Below are 24,088 nucleotides of genomic sequence, written 5' to 3' on the forward strand. Positions count from 1 at the left end.
CTTTCCAGACTCAGGGACAATTAAGAGAAACCTTCCCTACTCTTCAGCCAGCCTGATTTGGACCAGTCTCAGTAAAGGAGCTGCTGGGCTTAGACACGTTTTAGGGACTCATTGAAGTGTGTGCTCCAGCCTCCCAGAGATGGGCCACCAGTCCTGACACCAAGGCCAGCCTTCCTTCTAGCCATTACAGAAAGGGTTGTCCCCCAGGACCAATGTCTTCCAAGAAATCCTAGCTTTGTTTCTAGCCTGAAAAACTCCATCTGGCAGCCTGCCTAGTCACCTGACTGTCCCAGTCATGACCCAATGAACTCCTCCCTCCCAACAGTCTGGGAGGGCCGGGTTTCTGGGTCCTGCCTGGGATGAGGTGAGAGCAAGGACACGGGAAGATGGAGACTCTAAGTGCCAGGGAGCCAGCAGTTCCCATTTCATTCTTCCTTTAGTGAAAGGTCTGGACAAGACTTGCGTTTTGTTTTTAATTTGCCAGCCTTGTTCCTGGTCCTGTTTGTGATAAGGCCCAGGGGCCAGGATGGGTCCTAAGGTAGTCCAGAGTACAGTATCCACCAGTGGTGGACAAGAACAGAGGCTCTGCAGGCCAGGGGTCCAGGAACACAGTTCAGCGGGGACCCCCACAGAAGTTTCCAATTACCCTAATTGGTTACTGGCACGCTGTTTGTGGCTAGACTCCTTCCAGGGGGCTGGGTTTGATCTCCCACTAATCAGGGATTCCTTGAGGGGCTGACCGTGTGATCATATCAAGGGCATTTTCATTGAGAGAAGAGACTTCAAAGCAATGAACTTTTGAAAAATAAAACACAATAAAATAAAGGGTGCAAGCTGAGCGGTGAGCTCTTGCTCCCCTCTCTGCTGCCAGTTCCCACTTTCCTCCAACCCCCAGACCCTTGGGTTTGGGGCTGAGGACAGGAGGAATTGAAGTTGGGAGGGTGGAGCACTAAGGGTAGAGGAAAAATGCCTCTCCCCAGCCCCACTGGGGCTGACAAAGGCCGTCAATTACAGGCGGCTGGTGGGGACCGTGCCTGCCTTTGTCCTCCCCGACATCTGCGACATGTTGCCTGCTGCCAGTTGGCAACTGAGGCTGACAGCACGTGGGAACAATACGAGCCGACTCGACCCACTTTTTCAGCCTTCGGCAGTCCTTGCTGACCCAAGCGGTGGCCAGCAGGTGTGGGAGGCTGTGAGGCTGCTGGAGATGGTGAGGAGTGCCTGAGACAGGGATTCCTCCTATAAAGCTCTGTGGGCGGTGGGTTGGATGGCAGGAGGTGGGGAGGACCAGAGCAGGGGGATCAAGGAGGGGAGCAAGGACTCAGACCACCAGAACAAAGAAACATGCTTTCCCTGGTGTGAGCTGCCACATGCTCTGTCTGGGGGTTTACACTGGGGGCTCTTCTCAGGGAGCTGATCCCCTCCTCGGCTGCCTCCAGATTGGCCACCATCACTGCCTGCCTCCCTGCTCATTTCTTTTTCCCGCCAGGGCCACCCCTATTCTCCCACCTGTCCATCTGGCCCTGTGTATCAGGGCCCCAGCTGCCCATGGGCTGCCCGCCAGGCCCCCTTAGTTGTCAGGCTGTCAGTTTCTGGATGGTTCTGTTGTAGTACTGCGTGATGGGGGGTGTTAGAGGGTTCCAGCTGTTGGCATGGAGCTCGATGACCTCCAGGAGCAGGGACCGAGTCAGCATAGACTCCGAGGGGCACAGCATCTTATCCCGGGCACTGGCCAGGAGCTCTGTCATCATCTCCGGCAGCTGCTCCTCCAGCAGGCGGCCCGTGCTCTGCAGCTGTGGATGGAAAAGTGTGATTAGGATGCAACTTCTCAATGCTCCCTATTCACCTTGGCTAGGTGGGCTGGAAGCAAGGACCAAAAAGATTTGGATTGTCCTAGGGACATGCAGATCCAGGCAGGAATAGCCAATGGGGAGATGCTAAATTTAACAGCCATCTGCCAGCAGGAATGCCAGGAGCTAGGATACTGCTGCTGCCCAGGCCTGATAACATCTCACCAGGAATTCACTTCTTGTCCCTTTTACCCCGGAACCTCCCCTGCTACAGGAAGCCCTCTCTGACTATACTCAGGGCCTCATTTGGCCCAATGGTCTGCTCCCTTGGCAGATCTGTTTGCCAGGAATCTCTCTGGAAACAGATTAGTCATCAGTACCTGTGTGTGTTTGTGTGTAACATGAGAGGGGATGGGGGTCTTCTATTTTTCTCCCTCTTTATCTCCCCTTTTCTCTCACCTCAAACCCTTATCCAGTGCTAGAAATGAACACTGCCCACACTTGTGATGAAGGGGAGGAGAGAAATATGTACTGAAGTAGAAGGCCGGCCAAACACTCTTGGGAAACCCAACAGTCTTGGGGGAAAAAAAAAACCTTGGGAAAGAGAAGCTTCAATCTTTCTGTACCCCAGGCCAGCAACCCTTGCAGGCCTTCCCCATATAATCTCAAGTCTCATTATTACTGCACCCCAGCCTCATCCCACCTGCTTTTGTAGACTCCACATTAAAAAAAATATATTATTTTTATTTTATGTGTATGTGTGTACTGCCTACATGTAGGCGAGTATACCCGTGTCGTGCAATGCCTGCAGAGGACAGAAGAGACTGTCAGATCCCCTGGAACTGGAATTACAGACAGTTGTTAGCTGCTGTGTGGGTGCTGGGATTTGAACCTGGGTCTTCTGCAAGAACAGTGTTCTTAACCACTGAGCCATCTCTCCAGCCCCCAAGTCTCCACATTCTTCACAAAGTTTTCCCTGATCTCTGTCCCCTGACTTTCTAGAGATATGTGTTCTGCATGCACATTTACTCTATATACTGGCCCAGTCACTGTGTGTGTGTGTGTGTGTGTGTGCGCGTGTGTGTGTGTGTGTGTGCGTGTGCGTGTGTCTGTGATCTTTCCCTAGCCAGGCTTGAAGCTGACTGAGGGTAGGGGCCTTGCCTTCTCTTTCTCTCTAGGTCTCATCAAGTACCAAACAAGTGCCCTGCTAGAGCCTAACAAATAAATTCCATGACCATCCCATGGAACAAGGACCTCTGTCTGGGCTCTGGGCACTTGTGAGCTCCTAGGATATGGGTTTTGCAAACTGGGCAGAGCTACCTTTGAGAGTGGTATGCTAACTGGCATGGCCGGGCTAGGTGCCTATGCTGGAAGCCCCTCTTCCCTGTATGCGCCACCCTGAGTGATTCTAGGCTGTTTGTAGAGGACAAGGATTGTCCCAGGGACCCAATCAGCTTCTGAGGGAAGATTCTAGAAGAAGTTTCAGTGCTCAGTGACTGCAGCCTGGGATCAGGAGCCACAACCCCAAGAGGATAAGTCCACCTGGGGAATTCAGTTAAGCACAAGGCACCTACCTTCTCCTAACCATATACCACCCAAGTGGAGGCAGATCTTTGAGGTCATTAAATCATCTGGAGCCTCTTAAGTCATTGGTGTGACATGCTTGAGTCAAATATCAAGGAAGTCTTGGGACAGGGGGAAATGGACACTGCCCGCCTCTGTTGATCACTCTAGAGAGCCATCTTCTACCAGCCTGGCTCAACAGACACATCCCTGGATCAGTAGCCACTCCAGTGACTCTTGTACTCCCCAACTGTGAGGCTTGAGGGCCATGTGAGTCTGAGGTGGGACCATCTGAGCCTTACTGCTCACCTCCATGGAGCAGCAGAGGACAGCGTCTTCCTTTACATCCTGAGACTGCAAGAGCTGTGGAAGATAGAACAGAGAGGAAACCAGTCAGGTGGCATGCTGCTGCCAGCCCCACAACTGGGCCACCATGCCCTGCTCTGGCCAGTCCCAATGTATTTAATTTTTAAAATCTGTTTATCCATTTATTTTTTTTGATCTTTTTGAGACGGGGGTTTCTCTGTAGTCCCAGCTGGCCTGGAACTCGCTATGTAGACTAGGCTGGTCTCAAACTCATAGAGATGCGCCTGCCTCTGCCTCCTGAGTGCTGGGATTAAAGGCATGCGCCACCACTCCTGCCTAAAATTTCTTTTTATGTGTATGAGTGTTTTGCCTGCATGTATATAAGTGCACCCCATGCATGCAGTGATGACAGAAGCGAGAAGAGGGTGTCAGATCCCTTGGAACTGGAGTTATGGATGGTTGTTAGCTACCATGTTGATGCTGGAAACTGGACCCAGGTCCTCTGCAAGAGCAACTAGTGTTGCTCCTAACACTGAGCCATCTTCTCAGCCTCCAGCATCACATAAGCCCCGCCCTATCTCAATCTTGATGCAGTGATGACCAACTTCTCCACTGGGCCAGGAGCCTGGGCCTGACTGTGGGAGGAAGCCCAGGCATCAAACACTCTTCTTCACTGGTGCAACATTGCAAGTTCAAAACCAACAGTGTGTAGACTCACCCACAATGAGTGCATCCTAAGTAAGGCCATGGTCAGGCTGCTCAGCACATGACCTGGCTGGATCCTACCAGAGTTTCCTCTACCTAGCCCACTAATTCTCTTAATCTCTTTTGAAATTGAGATATAACTCACATAACATAAAAGTTTCCATCTTTTTGTTTTCATTTTGTTGTTTTTTGAGACAGGGTCTCCCTGTAGCCCCAGCTGGCCTGGAACTCACTATGTAGACCAGGCTGGCCTCGAACTCACAGAGATCCACCTGTCTCTGCCTCCCAAGTGCTGGGATTAGAGGTGTGTACCATGCCACTGGATTTTTTTTCTTTTTTTTTTTGAGACAGAGCCCAGGTAGTCCAGGCTGGGTTTGAGCTTGTTATGTATGAGGATGACCTTGAACTCCTGATTCCTCTATTGATACTCCCAAGTGCTGGGATTATGGGTGTGTACCACCATGTCTGTTTTTGTCTTTTTTTCCCCTTTGAGACAGGGTTTCATACTATATCCCTGGCTGGCCTAAAACTGTAGTAATCCTCCTGCCTCAGCTTCTCCAATGCTCAGATTACAGGTGTGAGATACCACATCCGGCTCAAATTCACCATTTTAAGTATATATAGCATGCACCATATTTCCAGTTCTGGTCTCTGTACTCTTGTCCCTGGAGAGCCTTGGCCACACCATAACCACAGATCTTACAGCCTCACCCTGTTCAGGCCCTGCCCACACATGTCTCATCAGATAGGCTTTTTTTCTGGCAGCCTGGTATGTAACTGATTACCCTTACCCACATCCCCCCAACTGACAATTCTCTATGGTCCATGATAATGTGTCTCTCCTTGTGTGTCTGTTTTCTTTTCCCTCCATCAGAAGTAAAGCTGTACAAGAGCAGGGCCTGACTAGTCACTGTTGTCCCCAGCCCCTGGCACAGGTACATAGTAAGAAAGCAGAAAATACTTGTTAATAAGCTTCTTTGGGAGGCAGGGAGATAACCTGCCCAGCTGGCAGGAGGCAGAAGAGCCCAGTTTGAGAGACTATTGCCTACAAGGCAGGTTGATGCATATAGCCTTGGAAAGGCAACTGTGAGGGGGATGTGGGTAACACCACCTAGCATGCCTCCCTTACCAGAGAGGATACGGCACAGAATTACAACGGATGCTTCTGGAAACACAGAGCATGTGCTAACGCTGTCTATGGCAATGTGGAGAAAATGATCACTATCACAGCCAGCATTTCTGCTAGGATTTTCTCCTGGACATCTATCCACACATGTGCTACACGATACTGTCACTGTTTGCTTTATTCTCTTAGAACAAAAGACAGAAAGTAACTGTTCAGCATATAGTTGTCCCTTCTCTCCACACTGGTATCTACTTCTAGAGTGTTTTTGACTCTTGTCCCAGTGCTGCAGATCCTTAAGGAGAGCCCTGGGTTTCTACAGTGTTGTGTCTTGGAGACTTTTGAGAGCCACACAGGGGAAGTGTGTCCTTCATATGGAAGGCTCAGGAGGCCAGAGTGAAAGCCAGCAAGGAGGCTCTGCAAAAAGTTGGGGGGGCGTTGCTCACCCTGCAGCAGGCTTCTCTGAAATATCTGGGTCAGTAGTCTAACTAGCCCACCCTGGCAGGAGCTGGTCCCAAGGCCTGGAAGGGTTCAGTGACCTTTACAGGGGAGGTTGGCTTCATTTACTCCACAGGAAAGATGGTGGCTAGTGTGAGGAGAGAGCTGTACAGCCCTGGAACCTCCCGGTATGGTAAATTTCCCTCATATTTTCCCTGGTGCTTAGAAAATTCTTAAAATTTCTGACTGGGTGTGCACCTGTAATATTAGCACTTGGAAGGCTGAAGCAGTAGGATATTGAGTTTGAGGCCAGTCTGGGCTACACAGTGAGAGTCTTATCTCAAAACACATAACAAAAACCATAAATCAATTGCTGCAGAAATTATAAGGCAGAAGATGAAGTTTCTAGAAGGGACTCTTGAGACTGGGTGGGCACTGGCTGCTGGGTAGGGAGGAGGAGGACCTGGGTCTGGAGGCAAGGTGGAAGGGTAGACTCATGATCCATCCAATACAGGTTGGCATGGTAGTTACTCAAGGCAGGCTTCTTACAGCAAACAGGGGCAGGCTGCCTGGGTCATATTCAGTTCTGAGAACAGCTTCTTTGGGCCTCTAGTATCTTCTCAAGGGCCTGCCAGGTCTGGGATTTAGTGGCAAGTGAAAATTCCTCAAAGAACCACAACCTGAGAAGCAATGGCTGCTATGAAAAGTGCTGCCTCTCCTCTTGAAAAGTGGCCCTTCCCATTTCTGGCAATGCTGCATGGAAAGTCTCATGCAGCCTTGAGGTCTGTCAACAGGGGGCTTTGACCCCCTGAGCTGATGTCTTCTTAATTCTTCTACTGTCCAAGGCCAGCCTGCCTGCCTGCCCTTGGCCTTTGGTGACAAGGCGCAGTTCCTGGTGACAGGGCGAGGCTCCTCTGCCCGTCTGTATTTCTTCCTCTATTCTTCCCCCATCTTTGTGACTTCACTATGTCCTGGGCTCCTCACAGGCACACTTATGGGGCTAGTGTCCCTGCTCCTACCATGGTAGGTCTGTGTCCCACACTGCCAGGGCGAGGAGAGACTGTTCAGGACTCCCAAGTGGAGCTATAGGCAGGTGCCCACCTCCAATCTTATCTCTCACTTGGCTATCTGGGAAAGTCTGTGCTAAGCTAAAAATCACATTTTATGTCAGGCCCTGTTGCACAGGCCTGTTGGGCTTTCTCAAGGAAATTACTGAGGGTGGAGTCTTTCATTTTTCCCTCTCCTTCTCCATGGCTGGATGCAGACAGTAATTGAACGAAGGGCTGGGGAGATAGCTCAGTTGGTAAAGTGCCTTGCAAGCATGAGGATCTTAGTTGGATTCCCAGAATCCATACAAAAATGCCAAGTGTAGTGGGGCATGCTTGTAATCCCAGTGATGGAGAGGCAGAAACAGGAGGATCCGTGGGGCTCAATGGTCTGCCAATCTAGCCTAATCGGTAAGCTCCAGATTCAGGTAAAGCATCTGTCTCAAAAAATGAGGAAGACATCTGACACTGACCTCTGGCCTTCACACTTATGTACACACCTATACAGACCATTCCCCCTACCCCTCGGGAGTACAAGGGGAACCAGAGGCTAAAGACCATGCCCTACTCACCTCTTAGAGGCAGACCAGCCTGTCTATGCCAGCTGTTGAACACAGACTCCTAGACCTTTGAGGCTGAAGGGACTGGAGGTGGCGTCTTCAATCTTCCCCTTTGACCCCTGAGGGTGCCTTGCTGTCCCCAGTGCACAGTCAGGAAGTCCCTGCCTGCTACTCTATGTGTAACAGGAGGTTGGCCTGCCTCATCCAGTGAGGGCCCCCTCCTGGGAACCCCTTTGTGTGTACCCTCCCAGGCTCCCAGGTCTATCAGTGGCTCCCCAATATTCCCTGCTGGACTTGTCTTTGTGGTTACCATGGGCATCCTTCCAAATGCAGAACCTTTCTCCTCTTCCATCTTGGCCCAGACTTCCTGTTCTGTGTCCCATTTCTTCAGGGCTCAGTTTTTTTCCCACGGACATCTAGGTTCTGGATAAGGAAACTCTGCCAGTATACTGAGGGGTCAAGTAATTCTCTCTTATGTGTGTTCTACTTGGGAGTTTCAGGAGAGGAGTGTTGTAACTCAAAGATTAGTCTCAAAAAGTAGTGGCCACTTGAACAAACACAATACTTATACATTTATTCATGGCTGTATCATTGACAATAGCCAAAGGTGGAACAACTCAAGTGCCCACCAATGAGTGAAAGGATAAATAAATGGTCCATCTATACCAGGGAATATTATTCAGCCCTAAAAGGAAGTTCTGACATATGCCATCACATGTACGAACCTTCAAGACACTGATAAATGCAATTAGCTAGGTACCAAAGAACAACTATGGCATGATTTCACTTATATGAGGTCCTGGGAACAGTCAAACTTAAGATAGACAGAAAGCAGATGGTGGCTGCCAAGAACTGAGGTTTGGGATGGGGAGTTATTATTCAATGGGGACAGGTTTTCAATTGGGGAATATAAAACCCCCTATAGGTAGATGGCGGGGATGATTAAAACAATATGAATGAACTTAATACTGTGAAAGTACACACTTAAAATAGTAAATTTCATGTTATGTGTATTTTACTATAATAAAAAACTGTCTATAAAATAAAGATAGTGACCAGAGCAGGGCCCTAGGGAGAACAAGACTATCCCTCTCCTGCACCACAACTCTTAGGAAGAAGGGCTAGCACCAACAGAGGACCAGGGTGGCCCACTCTGGGGCTGAAAGCCGGGGTGGGGAAAGAGGCTGCCCCTCATTCAAGTCTCTGGCACAGAGAGGGCTGTGGGCGGGCTGGGGCAGGCAAGCCACCCGCACCATCGCATAGTGAAATGTGTTTCTTGGATGAGAATCCAAGGCAATTGTGCGAGCCCACACAGTGTTTGTTAGGAAGCGAATGCATTCCTGTGCTATTGTCTCTGCCCGAGCCTTGTTGTGGGCACACCCATCACATCCTCCCTCAGGGAGAAGAAGCTGAGGTGCTCTCGTCAGGCCTCCCACAGCCTGACAGCAGCTAGAGAAAGAGCATCCCAGAGTCCCCAGGGAAGGGCCATGGGGCACGGGCATCGTGCCCAAGGCATGCCCAGGATGGAATCAGGATGGCTTTTGCGATGCCACCCAGCAGGGAGAGAAAGAAGGTGCTGATGGAAGGAGCTATGGGGCTGCCTTGCTGCACAGGCAGGGATGAGTGCTGGAAACCAAAGCTTTGTGTCTCACAGTAAGGGTGTCCACCTAAGGCATGCTGGTCTGCCTTTCCTAACTACCCTAGCTTACCACCAGCACATCCTGTATCTCCATCCTTGGAGAACAGGACAGGCTACCTAATATGCTATGGCCAATGCTGGCTCAGACCCCATCTTTATTAGCTTTCCATCCTTTGTTGTGGGTCTAGCTGTGCTGGGGAAGGCCAAGGAAGGTACAAGAGCAGGAAGTTTACGGAGTGCCTAGGTTGGCTACTTTGGAGAACAGAGCCCACCAGAGTGCCCTGATTGGCTGGCTGAGTGGAGAGAAGGCCCAAGGTTTGTCAGGACAAGATCGAAAGTGGAAGTCATGGGCCAAAAGAGTGAGAAAAAGGGAGAGGAGAGAGAGATGAAAAGAAGTAGAGCCAGAAGACACAGCTCCTGTACATGGCACGGGGCCCATGAGTCATTGGGTTGGGGACTGCACATAGCCACCTGTATCACAGGAGTGCCCTTGGGTCGTCAGAGCCTGTCTACCCTGAGCCTCTGCTGGCCCTGGTCCTGTATCACAGCCAAGTCTGAAAGACAGCACAGGAACTGATACTCATAGTAATGACCTTGAGTCATCATGAAGAGGGTCAATTACATCTGTTCAGGGAGCAGAGAGATAATCTATCCAAGAAAGGCTATCATCAAAAATGTGCAGCAGGCTTGGAGTCAGAAGACCTGCTGTTTACAGAGTCACCTAGGGCATGTCACTTAATCACAAAGAGTCACCTAGGGCTTGTTGCTTAATCACACTGCACCTTGGTTTCCTCACCCGAGAATGGGGATAATATCTGCTTAAAATTGTTTTGAGAGTCAACTGAGATAATATACGTGGAAGAGCTTTGAAAAGTGCAAAGCCTGACTCCAATGCAAGGTGTTATTATTGTGATTACATTTATATCTTTATAAACATATATCTTACCTGTAGATCCCAACACACTTTGTACACACCATCCCATTTACCCTCATGACACCCTTGTGGAGACAGGCAAAGGCCACAGGCATTATTATCTCTACTTAATAGACAGAGAAACTGAGCCTCAGTAGTTAAATGGCTTGCATAAGCCAGACAGACAGCGAGTCTGAGCAGAGCTAGATGGAGCTCAGAGTCCTGGCTCAGCATCCTCTTCCTTAGAGAATGATTTTCATTTCTCCCAGACTAGATAATTTTTACTTTGATGGTTGGAACTCATAATTCTTAATTCTGCTGACTGGTGACAATAGCCAACGTAGGCCTTCACAAAACTGAATTGATTTTACCTATTCTTTGCACTGGTGACCACCCATCTACCCCCAAATTTACACATCTACCCATTCATCCATTTACCCACCCACCCTTACCACCCTTCTATCCACACATCCTCACACCTATCCATCTATCCCTCTATTTACACATCTACCCCCCAATCCATCTATCCATCTACCCACCCCCTCCATCCACTTTTCCTCACCCATCCATTTACCTATGCATCTGCCCACCCATGCATCCACCCATCCCTCCATCCATCCACCCCTCCATTCACCCATCTATCCACTCATCCATCCATCTATCATCCATCCATCCATCCATCCACCTATCCATTAACATTTAAGGAATACCTACTATGTGCTAAACACACTGTAAGCAAGATAATAATAATAATTAATAATAATTTAGTCTAGTAGGGAGGAATCCATTGACTTTTGCCATGCATATGAAGTTGGAGCATGGGATGGATGGTGGTAGTGGAGAACATTCTAGGTTGTCACAAAGAAGGATATGAAGAAGCTAAAATCATGAGCAAGTAGAGTACAGGATGAAACAGCTAGTGTTCCAAGACACCTAAAATATACAGGGCTGGGGGAAGGAGGAAAGTAGGATGGCAAAGAAGGCCAGGGCCATGTTCTAAAGGGTTCTAGAAGCCATAGTACTGAGTTTGGTTTTCTTTTTATTGCAAGTTTCTGGAGAGCCCCTGAATGATTTTAAATGGAGGAGAAGCAACACGATCTTTACATTTTAGAGGATTTTTCCTTGCACAGAGTAGAGAATAAACTGAAACTAGGAAGCTGATGCTGGGTCTGGAGGCAACAAACTCAGTGAGGCCATCAGGGCTTGGACTGAGGCAGGCACAAAGGAAGGATCAGGACTAAGAAACAGAATAGATTTACAGCAAGAAATAAGGCGGGGAAAAGGGCAGTGGAGAAGCTAGGCTTGGAGCTTTGTCCACTGGATAAATGGCAATGCCACCAATGGTCCTAGGAAGTCAGGAGTGAATGAGTTCAGCGTTATGATTGCTGAGTTCATGGTCCTTAGGGATGATCAGGGAAGATCACCAGTGGGAGAGTGGCTACCTGGCTCAGTGCCCAGAGTCAGTCAAGGCCAAAGGTATAAGTCAGGTGACCTGGAGAACACAGGGAATAATAAGAAGGGAAGGTGAGAGGGTCTAACCTTGGAATCAGAAATACCTAAAAGATGAGAGAGGAGGAATGCTGGAGAAGGAAGAGAAGGATAGCAGAGAGCAGCTAAGTAGAGCAAGAGGAAGTGGCATCATGGAAGTACAAGGTCAACAGGTCAAATGCTCAGAGATGTCAGGTAAGATGAACAATGACCACAGCCTCCTGGATTTGGTGATTAGGAGAGTAAGGGTGACCTTTGCCTTGATGACATCAGTGTGTGGTAGGGGCAGGTGAAATCTGGCAAGTGGGTCTGGAGAATGGAAAGAGGGCCAAAAGTGCAACAGAAAGAATATGCCGTTACTTTTTTTTCCTAAAGGGTGCTCTCTCTTCAATCCCCCCTTCTTCTTTCTCTTTCTGATCTCTCTTCCTTGATTCATTCAGACCTGGCTTATAGAAGAGTAGGATAGGATACCAGAGAGAAAGAGATGGCATGGGGTTGACAGGAATGAGGAGGCAGGACAATCTTCAGCCTCTTTAAAGGCAGAGCCAGGAGAGGAGAGGATCAAGTACATGAATCAGCCTTAGAAGAGAGATGGGCTCCTGTCCTCTGAGATGGAGGTATGACTGTGAATATAGCTATTTGTGTAGATGCTCAGGCTGTCCAGCCTATGGGTGAAGCTGTAGAATTAGTGCACTTCACATTCATTTCTTAGCATTATCTCTGTCCTGACTGCATTTCAGATACCCTCTGGAGAAGGGACTTTCCCCTAATGTCACTTGTCTACTAGCCTAACAAGAGTCTTGGTAGGGTGGCAAGGGTCAGATGTCAAGGAAGTACATACTTCTGCTCTGGTATTCAGTCCAAGCCTGTGCCTGAGGTCTGGCTGCCAGCCCTCTAGATGAGGCGAGCAGGCACCCTAGCTGTGGACCAGGCGCCCAGCGGTAATAATTAGCTTCCTTCTTGCGGAGCTTGCAAACCGCCTGTACAAAGTGGAGGCAGTAAATGTCACATGGGGGGAAATGCTTCATCCCACAACTGGCCCCAGGGGGTGGAAATGTAATCTGGAGCCCAGGCAGACACTAAATCCTTATGTAGACATCAGAGCCAGAGGCCAGGGGCCACAGCTCCAGTGGCTCCTCTTAGGGGCCAAGCCCCAGTCAGTGACCTGGATAGGAAGGAGTTCTATTCAGAATCCCTGCAGCTATGAATTCCCAGGACCTGGGGTCGTCTGTGGAACACCAGGGAAGTCAGCCGTGTCTGCAGCCTATGCCTCCCAGCTTTGCCTGTGGTGCTCTTCCCACTAGTTTCTAGAAGCTGTTTGTCTTCTCTGTTCTGAGCTGCCCCAGCACCCATGCATCCTGCCTCAAGTGTGGACAGAAGATACCTGAGGTAGCTCTGAAGACTCCCCTTTCCAGAAGAGGGCTCCTGAGAGCTCCACAGCACCTTTGGGCTCCTCATCTGTAACCTGCCTTGCATTTTCAGTGCTTGTTCTAGGTGCTTCGTGTACATTTTAAAATCCATTTGGCCCCCATGCCTGACTGCCTGAGGTAGACACCACATAACTTCTCCTGCTAGAGGGGCAGAGGCTGAGGCTGGAAGCAAAACACCTTCCCAAGAGCACTCAGTAGGTGGGAAAATGGGATTGAACCCAGGTCTAGTCTGGCTTAAAGTCAAAGCAGCTATCCCCCAGTGTGTTGCAGAGTTAAGCTCAAAGAGGGGCCAAGTCAGATGCACATCAGGTTTGCCTGGGGTAGTCCTGGCTTTTACCTGTTATTTAGAAACAGTAATAGTGCTCCTTCTATTTTCTAAACTGCCCTGCTTTGGACAGTATGTTATGTAGCCATGAAGACAAGGCTATTCCATTTCCTCTTCCCTGAGTCCAGAGTCTCCACTAATAAAGTGAGCCCAGTGCCTCTGCCTGTTTCTAAGGGTGACATGTGGATGGAAGGCTTAAGGCTGCCAATGCCCTGCCTGTGAGGAGTGGTTATTCTTGAAGGAGAGGACACCTGTACTTCAGGCTTCACCTGAGCCTCCCTCCCACTCCCAAATCCTCACACAAGGAACAGAGTGGGACTAGGAGGCCATCGTGGCAATGGGTACTTCACCTATTGCTTTCTGCTGGAGCAAAAAAGGAGAGTTCAGAAAAGCAGGCCCTCCCCCAGCCTTCTGCAGGGTGGTCTAGCCAGAGGAAGGAGGGGGCACAGGGGACATCCCAACCATCACCCTACACTCACATCACCCTCTGAAGGAATGGAATGACTGCAGTTTGTGTGTGACTCAGCACCAAATAGTTCTCTGAGTCAGGGAGGGTTAGGGCTGGTTGGGAGCTAGGCCTGGGGCTCTGGGTAGGTGGGCAGGTTCCCCAGTTAAGGGCCTAAGTGGGGAACTCTTAGGTCTGTCCCATCAGACTGGAACCCTGGGAAGCACGTACAAGTTAAAAACAGGGCAATGGAGGGGGCTAGGCTGCCCTCTGCCTCTAGCTGGGCCTCTTCCCTGCCCTGGTCCCTGCCTCCCACCTCCACCCACCCAAGGCCTGGACTTGACCTCACTGGCTTTGCAGGGAGGGCGTGACAGCCTCTGGGTAGAGGGACCTAGCTGCCTGAAAAGGCATTTTCCACTCTCTAAAGTAAACAATCAAACAGGAAATTAATTGAAAAACCCACATCAACTGAAGGTTCAGGTTGTGATTTTCACAGCCCCAGAGCCAGGAAATTCAAGGTTATAGTTCCCATAGCAACTCGCCTGAAGAATCAGTGACTGCTGGGCTGGAACAAGACCTTGAGGGGTCAAGCAGGCCAGCCCTTTGCCTCTATGAATCTCTCAGCAGCAAGTCTGAATGTCTGGATAGACTGCTGATCAAGGTGAGACATTAAGGCGTGGGAAAGCTACAAGGCTGGTGTGTACTTTTGGTGTTCACAGTCGGGGCCTTGTGAGCTGGTGATCACTAGACCTGGGGGTTCAGATTGTTCTAAACTGCCATTTTTCCACCAGCCTGTGAAAAGGCTCACCTATCTCACAGGCTTCACCCCCAAGTGACGGGCAGCTGTGCTGTGCCCATCCTCATTCACAGCCCCTTGGATCTCTCACTGCCATGATGGTTGGCTCCCATTTCCAGCCCACCCAAGTGACTCTGGACTCTTTTGATTGACCCTGGACCCATTCCCCTGGCTGTTTCTCTTCAGACAAACATCTCATTTGAATGATAAACTCGAAGGCTTCCAAAGCAGCCACCGAGTGACGTCGCCATCTTCCACCCCTTACCCTTTTACAGGGTCAAATACACAATATGAAAATATTAGCTCAGTGCACCCTCATGGCTCTGGTGATGATAATCAGGTAGTTACTGAACCCAGAGGCAAACCTTCCCTTTCAAAGTGGGGGTGAGGGGAGCTGGGCATCTTGGGTGGGGTTTTCTTTTGTGTTCATGCAAAATAGTCCCCGAATGGCAGGAAAGGACATGAGGGCACTGGAGCTCAAGGGGAGGAGGAAACAGTCTGGAATCCTTCTCTAAGTGTCACACTGTGCCCCTGTTGAGATGGCTACTGATAGCCCCCTGGCCTTACCAGTGGGACCCAGACAGGGAATATTAGCCAAGCTGGAACGGGAGCTTCCTGGGCACCAGGCCTGTGGCAGAGGGCACCCAGCCACCTGCCCAACTGCCAGCCTGGCTCCAGAGCCAGTGCTTGGAGTGAGTAGGGCCGGGGCAAGTGAGAAGTGGCGCCTGCCTGAGAGACGCAGTGTCTCCCTGATTTCCTAACAGGCCCAGCGCTGTGCCAGAGCCCGATGGGCAGCTCACCAGGGCTGGCCTCGCTTGCAAAACTGTCCTTTCCTTTCACAGGGTGAACTTCCTGGGGGTGGCAGTGCTGCTGTCCAGCCACCCAAGTCTCCAGGGTGCCCCTCCTACCAGCCCCTTCCTCCCTCCCCGCATTCCCCTTGTCTCCATCCAGCAGCTTAGGGAGACAAGATGCCTCCTGGGGAGCAAGATGTTCCCTTTCACAATACCAGATGATAGATATAATCAGCAAGGATGGTAGGGAGGTGACTGTGAATAGTAGGTAACTGTGGATAGAGTGGTGACTTCTTTGCATTTTAGACAAAATCTGAGGAGCGTGCAGCAAAGAAGGCCACCCACTTATTACAGAGGAAGTGGCTCCCTGTGCCCAGGGGGCCTAACCTGCTTATAGATGGAGGCCCAAGATAATCTAGGGGGCTATGCCACCCATTTTGTCAGCACCAGGAAGAAGTTTCTTAGAGGTTCTTTGTGGCATGCCTACATCAACACTTGCAAGATTCTATGGGAGGGGGGATGCTAAAGTGACCAGCAAGGACTTTGAGGAGTGGAAGTAGCCAAATGCTTGCTGACCCATTCTTTCTCACCAAGTATGCCATTCAGCAAAAAAACAACAACAACAACAACAAAAAAAAACCAAAACAATAACAACAACAACAACAACAACAACAAAACCACCCTTTACTTACTATGTCCTCTCCCACATGGTGATATTGGCTTGCTGCATTTAAGAATGAACAGGAATGCCCATAGCTACCTGGATCCCAGTCAGGAGTGTGGTCTTCCAGGGGTGAAGCAGGTGTGGAGTCTGAAGCCACAATGCAGAAGCCAGACTGAGGGCTGTCCCTTAGATCATGGAGCCCAGCTAGCTCTGTGGTGGGTTAGCGCATAAGGCAGTAACCAAGGACCAACTGGGCAGAACAGCTGGGCCTGGGACAAGTAAGCTCTGTTAATGTTCAGAGAATAATAGGACTGTGCTAAAGGCATAATTAGCATTGTATTCAGAGTGGCAGCCACCCAACAGAGGGGCAGACAGGCCTGGGCTGAGAAAAGGGCCTGGGGCCACTTGGGGACTATCAGAAGGGATTCAGTGAGTACTCTGCCAAGTCTAAGAGACTTGGAGATAAGTTTTAATTGGCACCTGGAAATTTGGCTTTAGAGCTGTACCCTTAGCAGAAAGGAAGCTTTAATAATGGGCAACACTTTCTAAGTTGGGAAGAGCTTTTAGATGAATGAGCCTACAACTCACTAGTCTGTATTCTCCATGCATCCTTACTGTGTTCAACTGACTACATCTCAAGGAGATAAAGCATTTAACTTGGCATTCTGGCTCTCTGGCCCATGTCCATAAGGGCTTGCTTCCTCCTCCCTCCCCTTCCAAGCTTTCATCCTACCAAGCTCATTTGTTTACTGACCTATGGAGCTGTCCTGTCCTCATCTGCCTGTAGTTTCTGCTCGTCATACCTTCTTCTCCCCTGGCTTCACTTCCCAAACCTCTTAAGACCATCCCCAAGACCCTCCTCCCCTCTCCTTCCTCCCCATTTCTTCCCCTTCCTCCTCTTCCTTGAAGTCTTCCTAAGTGCCTCCCCTTATGTCCTTTGTTAGAGCTTACTACTCACAGCTCTAGGGGCACCTATTTGGTTTCTCCTAGTTCTGAGTGTCCTCTGGTGTCTACCCAGGTTAGAATTCTTCACACTGTTCATGCTGGGTGTTGTGCCCAGCCGTCTTTCTCAGAAGACCTGAAGATTGGGTTTGAAAGAAGGCTTGGACTGACTGGGGTGAGTGTATTCCAAAAGCCACCCCACCCCCCAGTGACCGAGAGGCTTGGAATATATCAGATCCTACCTTCAACTCTTCCAGTGGTTGTAACATCTATCCATCCATCCATCCATCCATCCATCCATCCATCCATCCACCCATCCACCCATCCATCCACCCACCCACCCACCCATCCATCCAACAGAGACCCAGAGCCCAGCAGATCAGTATTTGGAATATAGGCTGTAAAGGAAGATGGTCTGACTAACCTTAATCCTAACTCAGCTACTCATGCTGTGTTACACAGTGGTCACCTCTCTGGGTCTCAGCTTCCTAATTTATGAGATGGGGATAATAATATTCCCTCCCTCTATGGGTTATTGTAGGGATGAAGGGAGACAGTCTACACAAACCATTTGGAACAGTATCTGGTATATAGCAAGCTTGTCTCTACCAGTGGCAGCTCTTTTTATTAAGTGGGCTGCATAGGGCACAGGACATGGGTATGGCGACAGGCAGAGCTCTTCTTACCTGTATGGAGGAGGAGGCTCAGGGAAATCTTCTTGGGGAAAGACCTTTCTGGGTAGAACAGGAAAAGAATGGGATGAAAAGGACAGAGACGAGTACACTAGGCAGAGAGATTATCCTCACACCAGTGACTTGCAGTGTTTGGAGAGGAGAGGGAACAGGACAGGGAAGACAGGAAGAGGGGAGCATGTTTAGAACTGTGGTTGGCAATTCAGGTGGAAGGTATCGTGATCTAGCCAAGTCATGGAGAAGGGGCAGGCCTGAGATATCTGCAAAAGTTGTCCACAGTCAATAAGACCCTGTTGCTGAAGACACTACATACATGAACTATAGAACAAACAAGGAGAAATCATGCTAGTGCTGACTTCAGAGCCTCATCTCTATTGGCTAGCATTCATAGTACTAGAAGGTGCTATGCAAGCTAGCAGAAGGTAAAAAATAATCATCAACCCTACCTAGCTGTGAATCCTGTGAACTACAAAACAACTGGCCTGGCAAGATATGCCCACCAGTGCAATAGTGGCATGAATATTATGTGAGTAAGCAACTACTTTTTAATTGGATTTTTTTAAGGTCTACTTCCTAGGATGGAGCCCATATCTGACATGGATAGCAGGCTTAGGAACCTGAGGCTAGAAAGGTCACACGAGAGAGGGGAGAACCTAATACTAGTTTTCTACTAAATAGTTATTGCATTAAACTGACTCCTAATGACTTATTGTTATACCCTTAGATTAATGCATCTCTTACCTCTCACCAGATACGTTTCCTTTATGCAGCAGATGATTAACACAGAAACCCAGAACTGGCCAATGTACAGAGAACAAGAGGCTGCAGAGTGCTTATTCCTGAATAGGACACCTATATCAAACTTCTGCCTCCCAAGCCTCAGGGATCATTGCAGAAGAGGAGCGTGGAAAGACTGTAAGAGCCAGAGGAGGTAGATGACCACAAGGAAACAGAGTTTTCCAGGCAGCTAGTCAGTTATTCATATGAATACACAGCAATGGTGACAGCCCGCAAAATTTCCATGTAAGTTCAAATCAGACAAAATCCCAGCATAGACATGAAGAAGTGGGTAAGAAACCCCAACCCAACTAAAGGAAATAGTGGCAACTAATGGCTGCTGAGAGACAATCTCTTTTGAGGATAGGACTTTTGGTAGGTTATCCAGGCTCCAGTGAATGGACCCATACTAAAAGACTAATTAGACTCTATAGGCCATAAATATATAAATATATATATATATATATATATATACACACACACACATACACATACATACACACACATATAATATTGGGTGGGGGACAACAAGGGGAGGTGTGGTGAGAGGAGGGAATCTAAATACCATCAAATTGTATGTAAAATGCAAAAATTCAATAAAAAATGTTGTCCATAGTGCCTGGAGCCTGGCAGATTCAAGATAGGGTAGGGTGAGAAAGGCAGAGATGGCCTTGGTCTCAATGCAAGAGAGGGTGGCCCTTCCATGGGAAGAGGAGCAGATTTGGAGAGCGAGAGGTGGGTCCATTAGGCACCATTAGGGGTTCAAAGGGGTCTGTGGACAGGCCAGGGTGTTGTGTTAGGGAGACAGGTACAGGCCTGGTAGCACAGATCTGGGGTTTGTGAGGTTCAAGATTGGAGTGGCTACTGCCCTTGAATCTGACCAACAGAGGCTCCAGGCTGGCACCTCCCTGCCCACTGCAGCTACGGTTGCCTGTCCCGTGGCCAGTCATTCTACTTCTACTTCTAGTCAGGTCTTCCATATTTCACTGTGTGTCCTTGGCTCTGAGGAGGCCAAATTGGTGGAGGTGATCTATACACCTTGAGCCTGCTTAAGGGCACACCCATGTGTGCACACATTGCTTGCCTATACCAGTGTGTGCTTCACATGTGAGTAGGAAGGAGACTGGTCTCAGAGGAACCCACAAAATCAATCCTATTTCTTTCAGTCTCTGTGAGGACAGGCAGAAGGGAAGTGGGGGGTCATCTGGGGAACAAGAAGGAGGAAGGAGTCAAGCACAACGCCCACCTGGGTTTCTAGCTTGAGCAAAACTAGATGGGCAGGAGCTACATTGACCACCACTGAGGCTGGCTGGAGAGGAACTGCTGGGCCACTGTAGTCTGGATTCAGAGGGGAGGTTCTGGATGGCCATGCACTGGGGAGTCCTCAGCACAGAGGACTCTATGCTGCACTGGAGGCCCTGAGTCTCATGTACCCATTGAGATTAGAAGCACTCAGCTGTAGGGAAATTGACATTTTGTGTCACGTAATTCTTTGTTGTGGGGGCTTCTTATGCAGTGTACATCTTTTTTAATTTTAAAAAATTTCACCGACACCTTTATTATTGAAAGACTGGCCAAAATGCAATCAGTTTATTTAGGTTTTTAGCCAAGAAATTTAGAGGTGTCAGTCAGAGCTCATAAAACAGATTTTTTTTTTTTGAGCCAGGATCTCATGTAGCCTAGACTAGCCTCAAAATTGCAATGTAGCTGAGGATGACCTTGAACTCTGTTCTCCTGCCTCTACCTCCCAAGTACTCATGCCCACCCTAAACAACTTTGAAAACTCTGTTTCATCTATTCATTCTAACTAGGGGGATTTGTGAGCCTCAAGCTGATACTAGTTGGCCCACGTGCCAAACATTGTACAGCCAAGCATATAAGGAAAAATAACTAGAAGGATCGTAAGCAAAAATAAATATGGTCTTGCATGTTCAAAGGAAACAATGCCTAATTCTCATGGGTATACAGTAAGGCAGGTAACATGGGGGCAGTTAAAAATCATAACCCTTTGGGAGAACTTTAAAAAGGTGATAAAACACAACAAAATCCTGTGCTCTGAGATGCAGTGGAAGGGGCATTTGGAAGCTTTGTGGACTGCGTGACAGCACTCAGATCAGGCAGGAAATATGAGTGGATGTCAGTGTGTGAGGGAGGAGCTCTAAGGCTTCAGAGACCAAAATGGACAAGACACTGAGCCAGAGATGCACTGACCGATGTGGATTCAGGAGACAATTGTCCATTTTGTTTGTTTGGGGTACTGCTCCGAAAAAGTACAACAAAATACACCACAAATAAAACCCAAAGAGACAACCCAAGCAAGCGCTAACCCTTCATGCTTCACTCGTACCTGACTGTGACGGCCTGAGAGTACTTAGAATGCCATGGCTCCTGACACGTGCACCCTCAGGAAGGGGCAAATAAAGATCCCACAAAATATAAGCCCCCACTAAGAGCCAGCATCAGTATTAGGACCTGTCTATAATGCTAGTGTAACCTGCCTATAACCTAGTACAGTTTACTTTTTTTAAAAAAAATTATTATTTTTATTATTTGCGTATGTGTGTATTGCCTGCATGTGTGTAAGTGCACCCATGTCATGCATGGCATACATGTCAGAAGAGAGAATTGGATCTCCTGGAAGCGGAGTTTTAGACATGTTAGCTGCCATGTGGGTGCTGGGAATCAAACCCAGGTCCTCTGTAAGAGCAGCCAGTGCTCTTAACCACCGAACCATCTCTTCAGCCCCAACCTAGTGTATTTTAACCCTTTTGTCAGTCACTTGCAAAATATGCTCACTTTGTACTGCTCTAGAAGCATTATGTTGTTGCATTAGATTCCTCTTTTTGAGGTAGTTCAAAGTCTTGAAAGAGCAAATTTACGTATTTGTCCATACTAACATGGATGGCTCTGAAGGGTGATAACCAAACTCCATATTCTCTGGCTTTTCAAATGATTAAAATTTGTTTCTTTATCCCATGTACTTCACCAGCAACTGGCTTGGCAAGATATGACCCGTGGTGCAACAATGGCAAGCATTTTACTGGAATAACCAATCACTTTCCAATTGGATTTAAGGTCTGCTTCATAAGATGGAATCCATACCTACATCAGTATCAGGCTTAGGAACACGTGGGCCCATAGGCCATAGGAAAGAGCCTAATACTATTTTTCTGCTAAATATAGTATTAAACTCCTAATGACTTACTGTTATACCCATGGATGAATGCATCTCTCAACTCTGACCAGAGACGTTTCCTTATGCAGCAGATGGTGATTAGCACAGGAATAAGAAACTACAGAGTAATTATCCTTGAATTGGACATCTATGTTAAACTTGTGCCTCCCGGGACTGGAGAGATGGCTCAGTGGTTAAAAACACTGGTTGTTCTTGCAGAAGACCCAGGTTTGAATCCCAGCACCTACATGGCAGCTAACAACTGTCCCTAACTCCAGTTCCAGGGGCTCTGACTACAGCCTCTTCTGTCCTCCATGGGCACTGCATGACACAGGTGCACTTACCTACACGCAGGCAATACTCGTATACACATAAAATTTAAAAAAAAAATTAAAAAAAACAAAACTTATGCCTCCCGAGGTTTGGGATGAAGAGGGGGCAGGAAGTGTAAGACCAAAGGTGGTAGATGACCACAAGGAAACAGAGTTTTCCAGACAGCTGGGAAGTTACACATATGAACTCATAGCAGTGTTGATGACATGTATAAGTCCCATGTAAGCTCCAGCCAGACAAAATTCTCCAGCCAGCATAGACATGGGGAAGTGGGTAAAAAACCCCAGCCTTATCTGAGGAACTACTGGAAACCAATGGTTACTGGGAAGGGAAGAGTCAGTCTCTTTTAACAGTGTGACTCTTGGTAGTTTAACCAGGCTCCAGTGGCTAGATCTACACTGAAGGACATTTGGAGACCCCAATTTGAGTCTAAAGGCCTTAATATGTGTGTGTGTGTGTGTGTGTGTGTGTGTGTGTGTGTGTGAAAATGAAATTGGGCAGGAAGTAGTAAGGGGGGTTGCAGATAGGGGAAAGGATCTAAATTCAATCAAAATATACTATGTAAAATTTACAAAAAAAATCAATAAAAATTATTTTATTTAAAAAAAAAGTTCTTTCAGGTTCTAGCAAACTAACAACTGAAAAAGCAAAGAGATGAAGTCACGTAAAAATACAATATCTTCAAAACAAACAAACATCAAAGCCATAGGCATTTTATAAAGCACTCAGGAAATGAGCACTACAGAAGTTGCGGCAGGGGAACATGAGTTCAGGGCCAGCCTGGGCTACACAGTAAAACCATATCTAAAAAAAAAAATCATAAAAATAGGTAGGAATGTAAACTAACTCCAACTCATTCTCCAATAGAGTTCATAGAGAAGGAGGTTTGGCAAGACTGTCTCTACAGGGCTGCCTTAGAGCAGAATGGATCTTAGGTCTGCTTCAGGGTGCAGGGCTATTGGCAGATGCTTGTTTGAGGTTGGTCAGGGAGCCCTGGGGGATTTTAGCTGGCTTTTTATGCTATGCACTGATGTCCTGTGGCACCTGCTGGCAATCAGCAGCTCAGCTTTGTCAAGTGCTTTCCATTGCAATTCACTCCTTAGTTCTGAGACATCCTCTTTGGTAACTTGCTCTGGTTTCTGCCCAGAAACTTTTTTTTTTCTGTCTGTCTTGCAAAAACTTCTAGATACATTGATCAACACCAGTCTGAATGTCTTCCTGATCAGTGCTATTGACATAATCCTGACTCATAAGAGAAGCAAAGCAAGTCTCAAATAATGACTCCTTCACCAATGTGCTTCTAAGAAAGTCTCAGAGCCCTAGGTGCTTCGTGGAGAAGAAGCAAGGCCTGGCCTGGAGGTGGGACACCCCGGGAGGCTGCCCCACAAACATCCTGCCCAGAGGTACTGCCTGTCAGGAATTAACATCTCAACTTCTATCCTCCAGATACCATCGACCCCCCGCCCCGTACCCCCATAGTGACAACCCAAAATGTCTGCAGACCTTACCAAATGCCCAGAGTTGATCATCAGGGGTGAGTAACACACAGCCCACCTGTGCCCTCCCATGCTCTGCTTTTCATGTGGGCATATGGTCTATAGAGCTAAGAATGGCTTTCACATTTTTAAATGCCTGAGGAAAATGTAAAAGAAAAAGAATATTTGACTACATGTAAAAATTATATGCAACTCAAATTTCAATGTCCATAAAAATTTTTCGTTGGAATAGTCACTCTCATTCATTTACATTTTATTTATAAGCCAGGCATGGTAGCACATGCCTATAGTTCTAAGGAGTGTGAGGCAAGAGACTTCCTAGTTCAAGGTCAGCCTAGGCTACGTAGTGAGTCTAACAACAATAGCAACAATGACAAACCATAAAATGCATTAACTACAGCTGTATTTGAGCTATGAAAGTGAAGCTGAAGCCAGGACAGCCATGTGAGGTTGGTAGCACAGATGAAGAATCCCTTATTCAATTTTGGATTTCTGACTCTTTTCTTCTGATTTTGGGCTGTTTCACATTCATAGGACCCAAGTCTCAACATGCACTACCTTTATGCTTCATATATACCATATATACTCATAGCCTGAAGGTAATTCTGTATAACATTTAAAAGAATTTTAAGAAATAAAGTTTCATGGCAT

General features: G+C 48.0%; 1 protein-coding gene across 4 annotated transcripts in view; it reads right to left on the reverse strand.

The window, feature by feature from the left end:
* Window positions 1-781: 781 nt before the first annotated feature.
* Ctif (cap binding complex dependent translation initiation factor) overlaps window positions 782-24,088 on the reverse strand; it is a 301,545-nt gene continuing 278,238 nt past the window's right edge. For all 4 annotated transcript variants that reach the window (XM_017796323.2, XM_017796324.2, XM_008825890.3 and 1 more), the window contains exons 11-12: window positions 3,663-3,716; window positions 782-1,793 (exon numbers count right to left, since the gene is read on the reverse strand). In XM_017796323.2, the coding sequence (XP_017651812.1) occupies window positions 1,578-1,793; window positions 3,663-3,716 (270 nt within the window). In that variant the 3' untranslated portion in view covers window positions 782-1,577. The remainder of the gene's footprint in view (window positions 1,794-3,662; window positions 3,717-24,088) is intronic.

The sequence above is a fragment of the Nannospalax galili genome, unplaced genomic scaffold (genome assembly GCF_000622305.1).
Source record: "Nannospalax galili isolate Female #2095 unplaced genomic scaffold, S.galili_v1.0 scaffold169, whole genome shotgun sequence".
Taxonomy (NCBI): Eukaryota; Metazoa; Chordata; class Mammalia; order Rodentia; family Spalacidae; genus Nannospalax; species Nannospalax galili.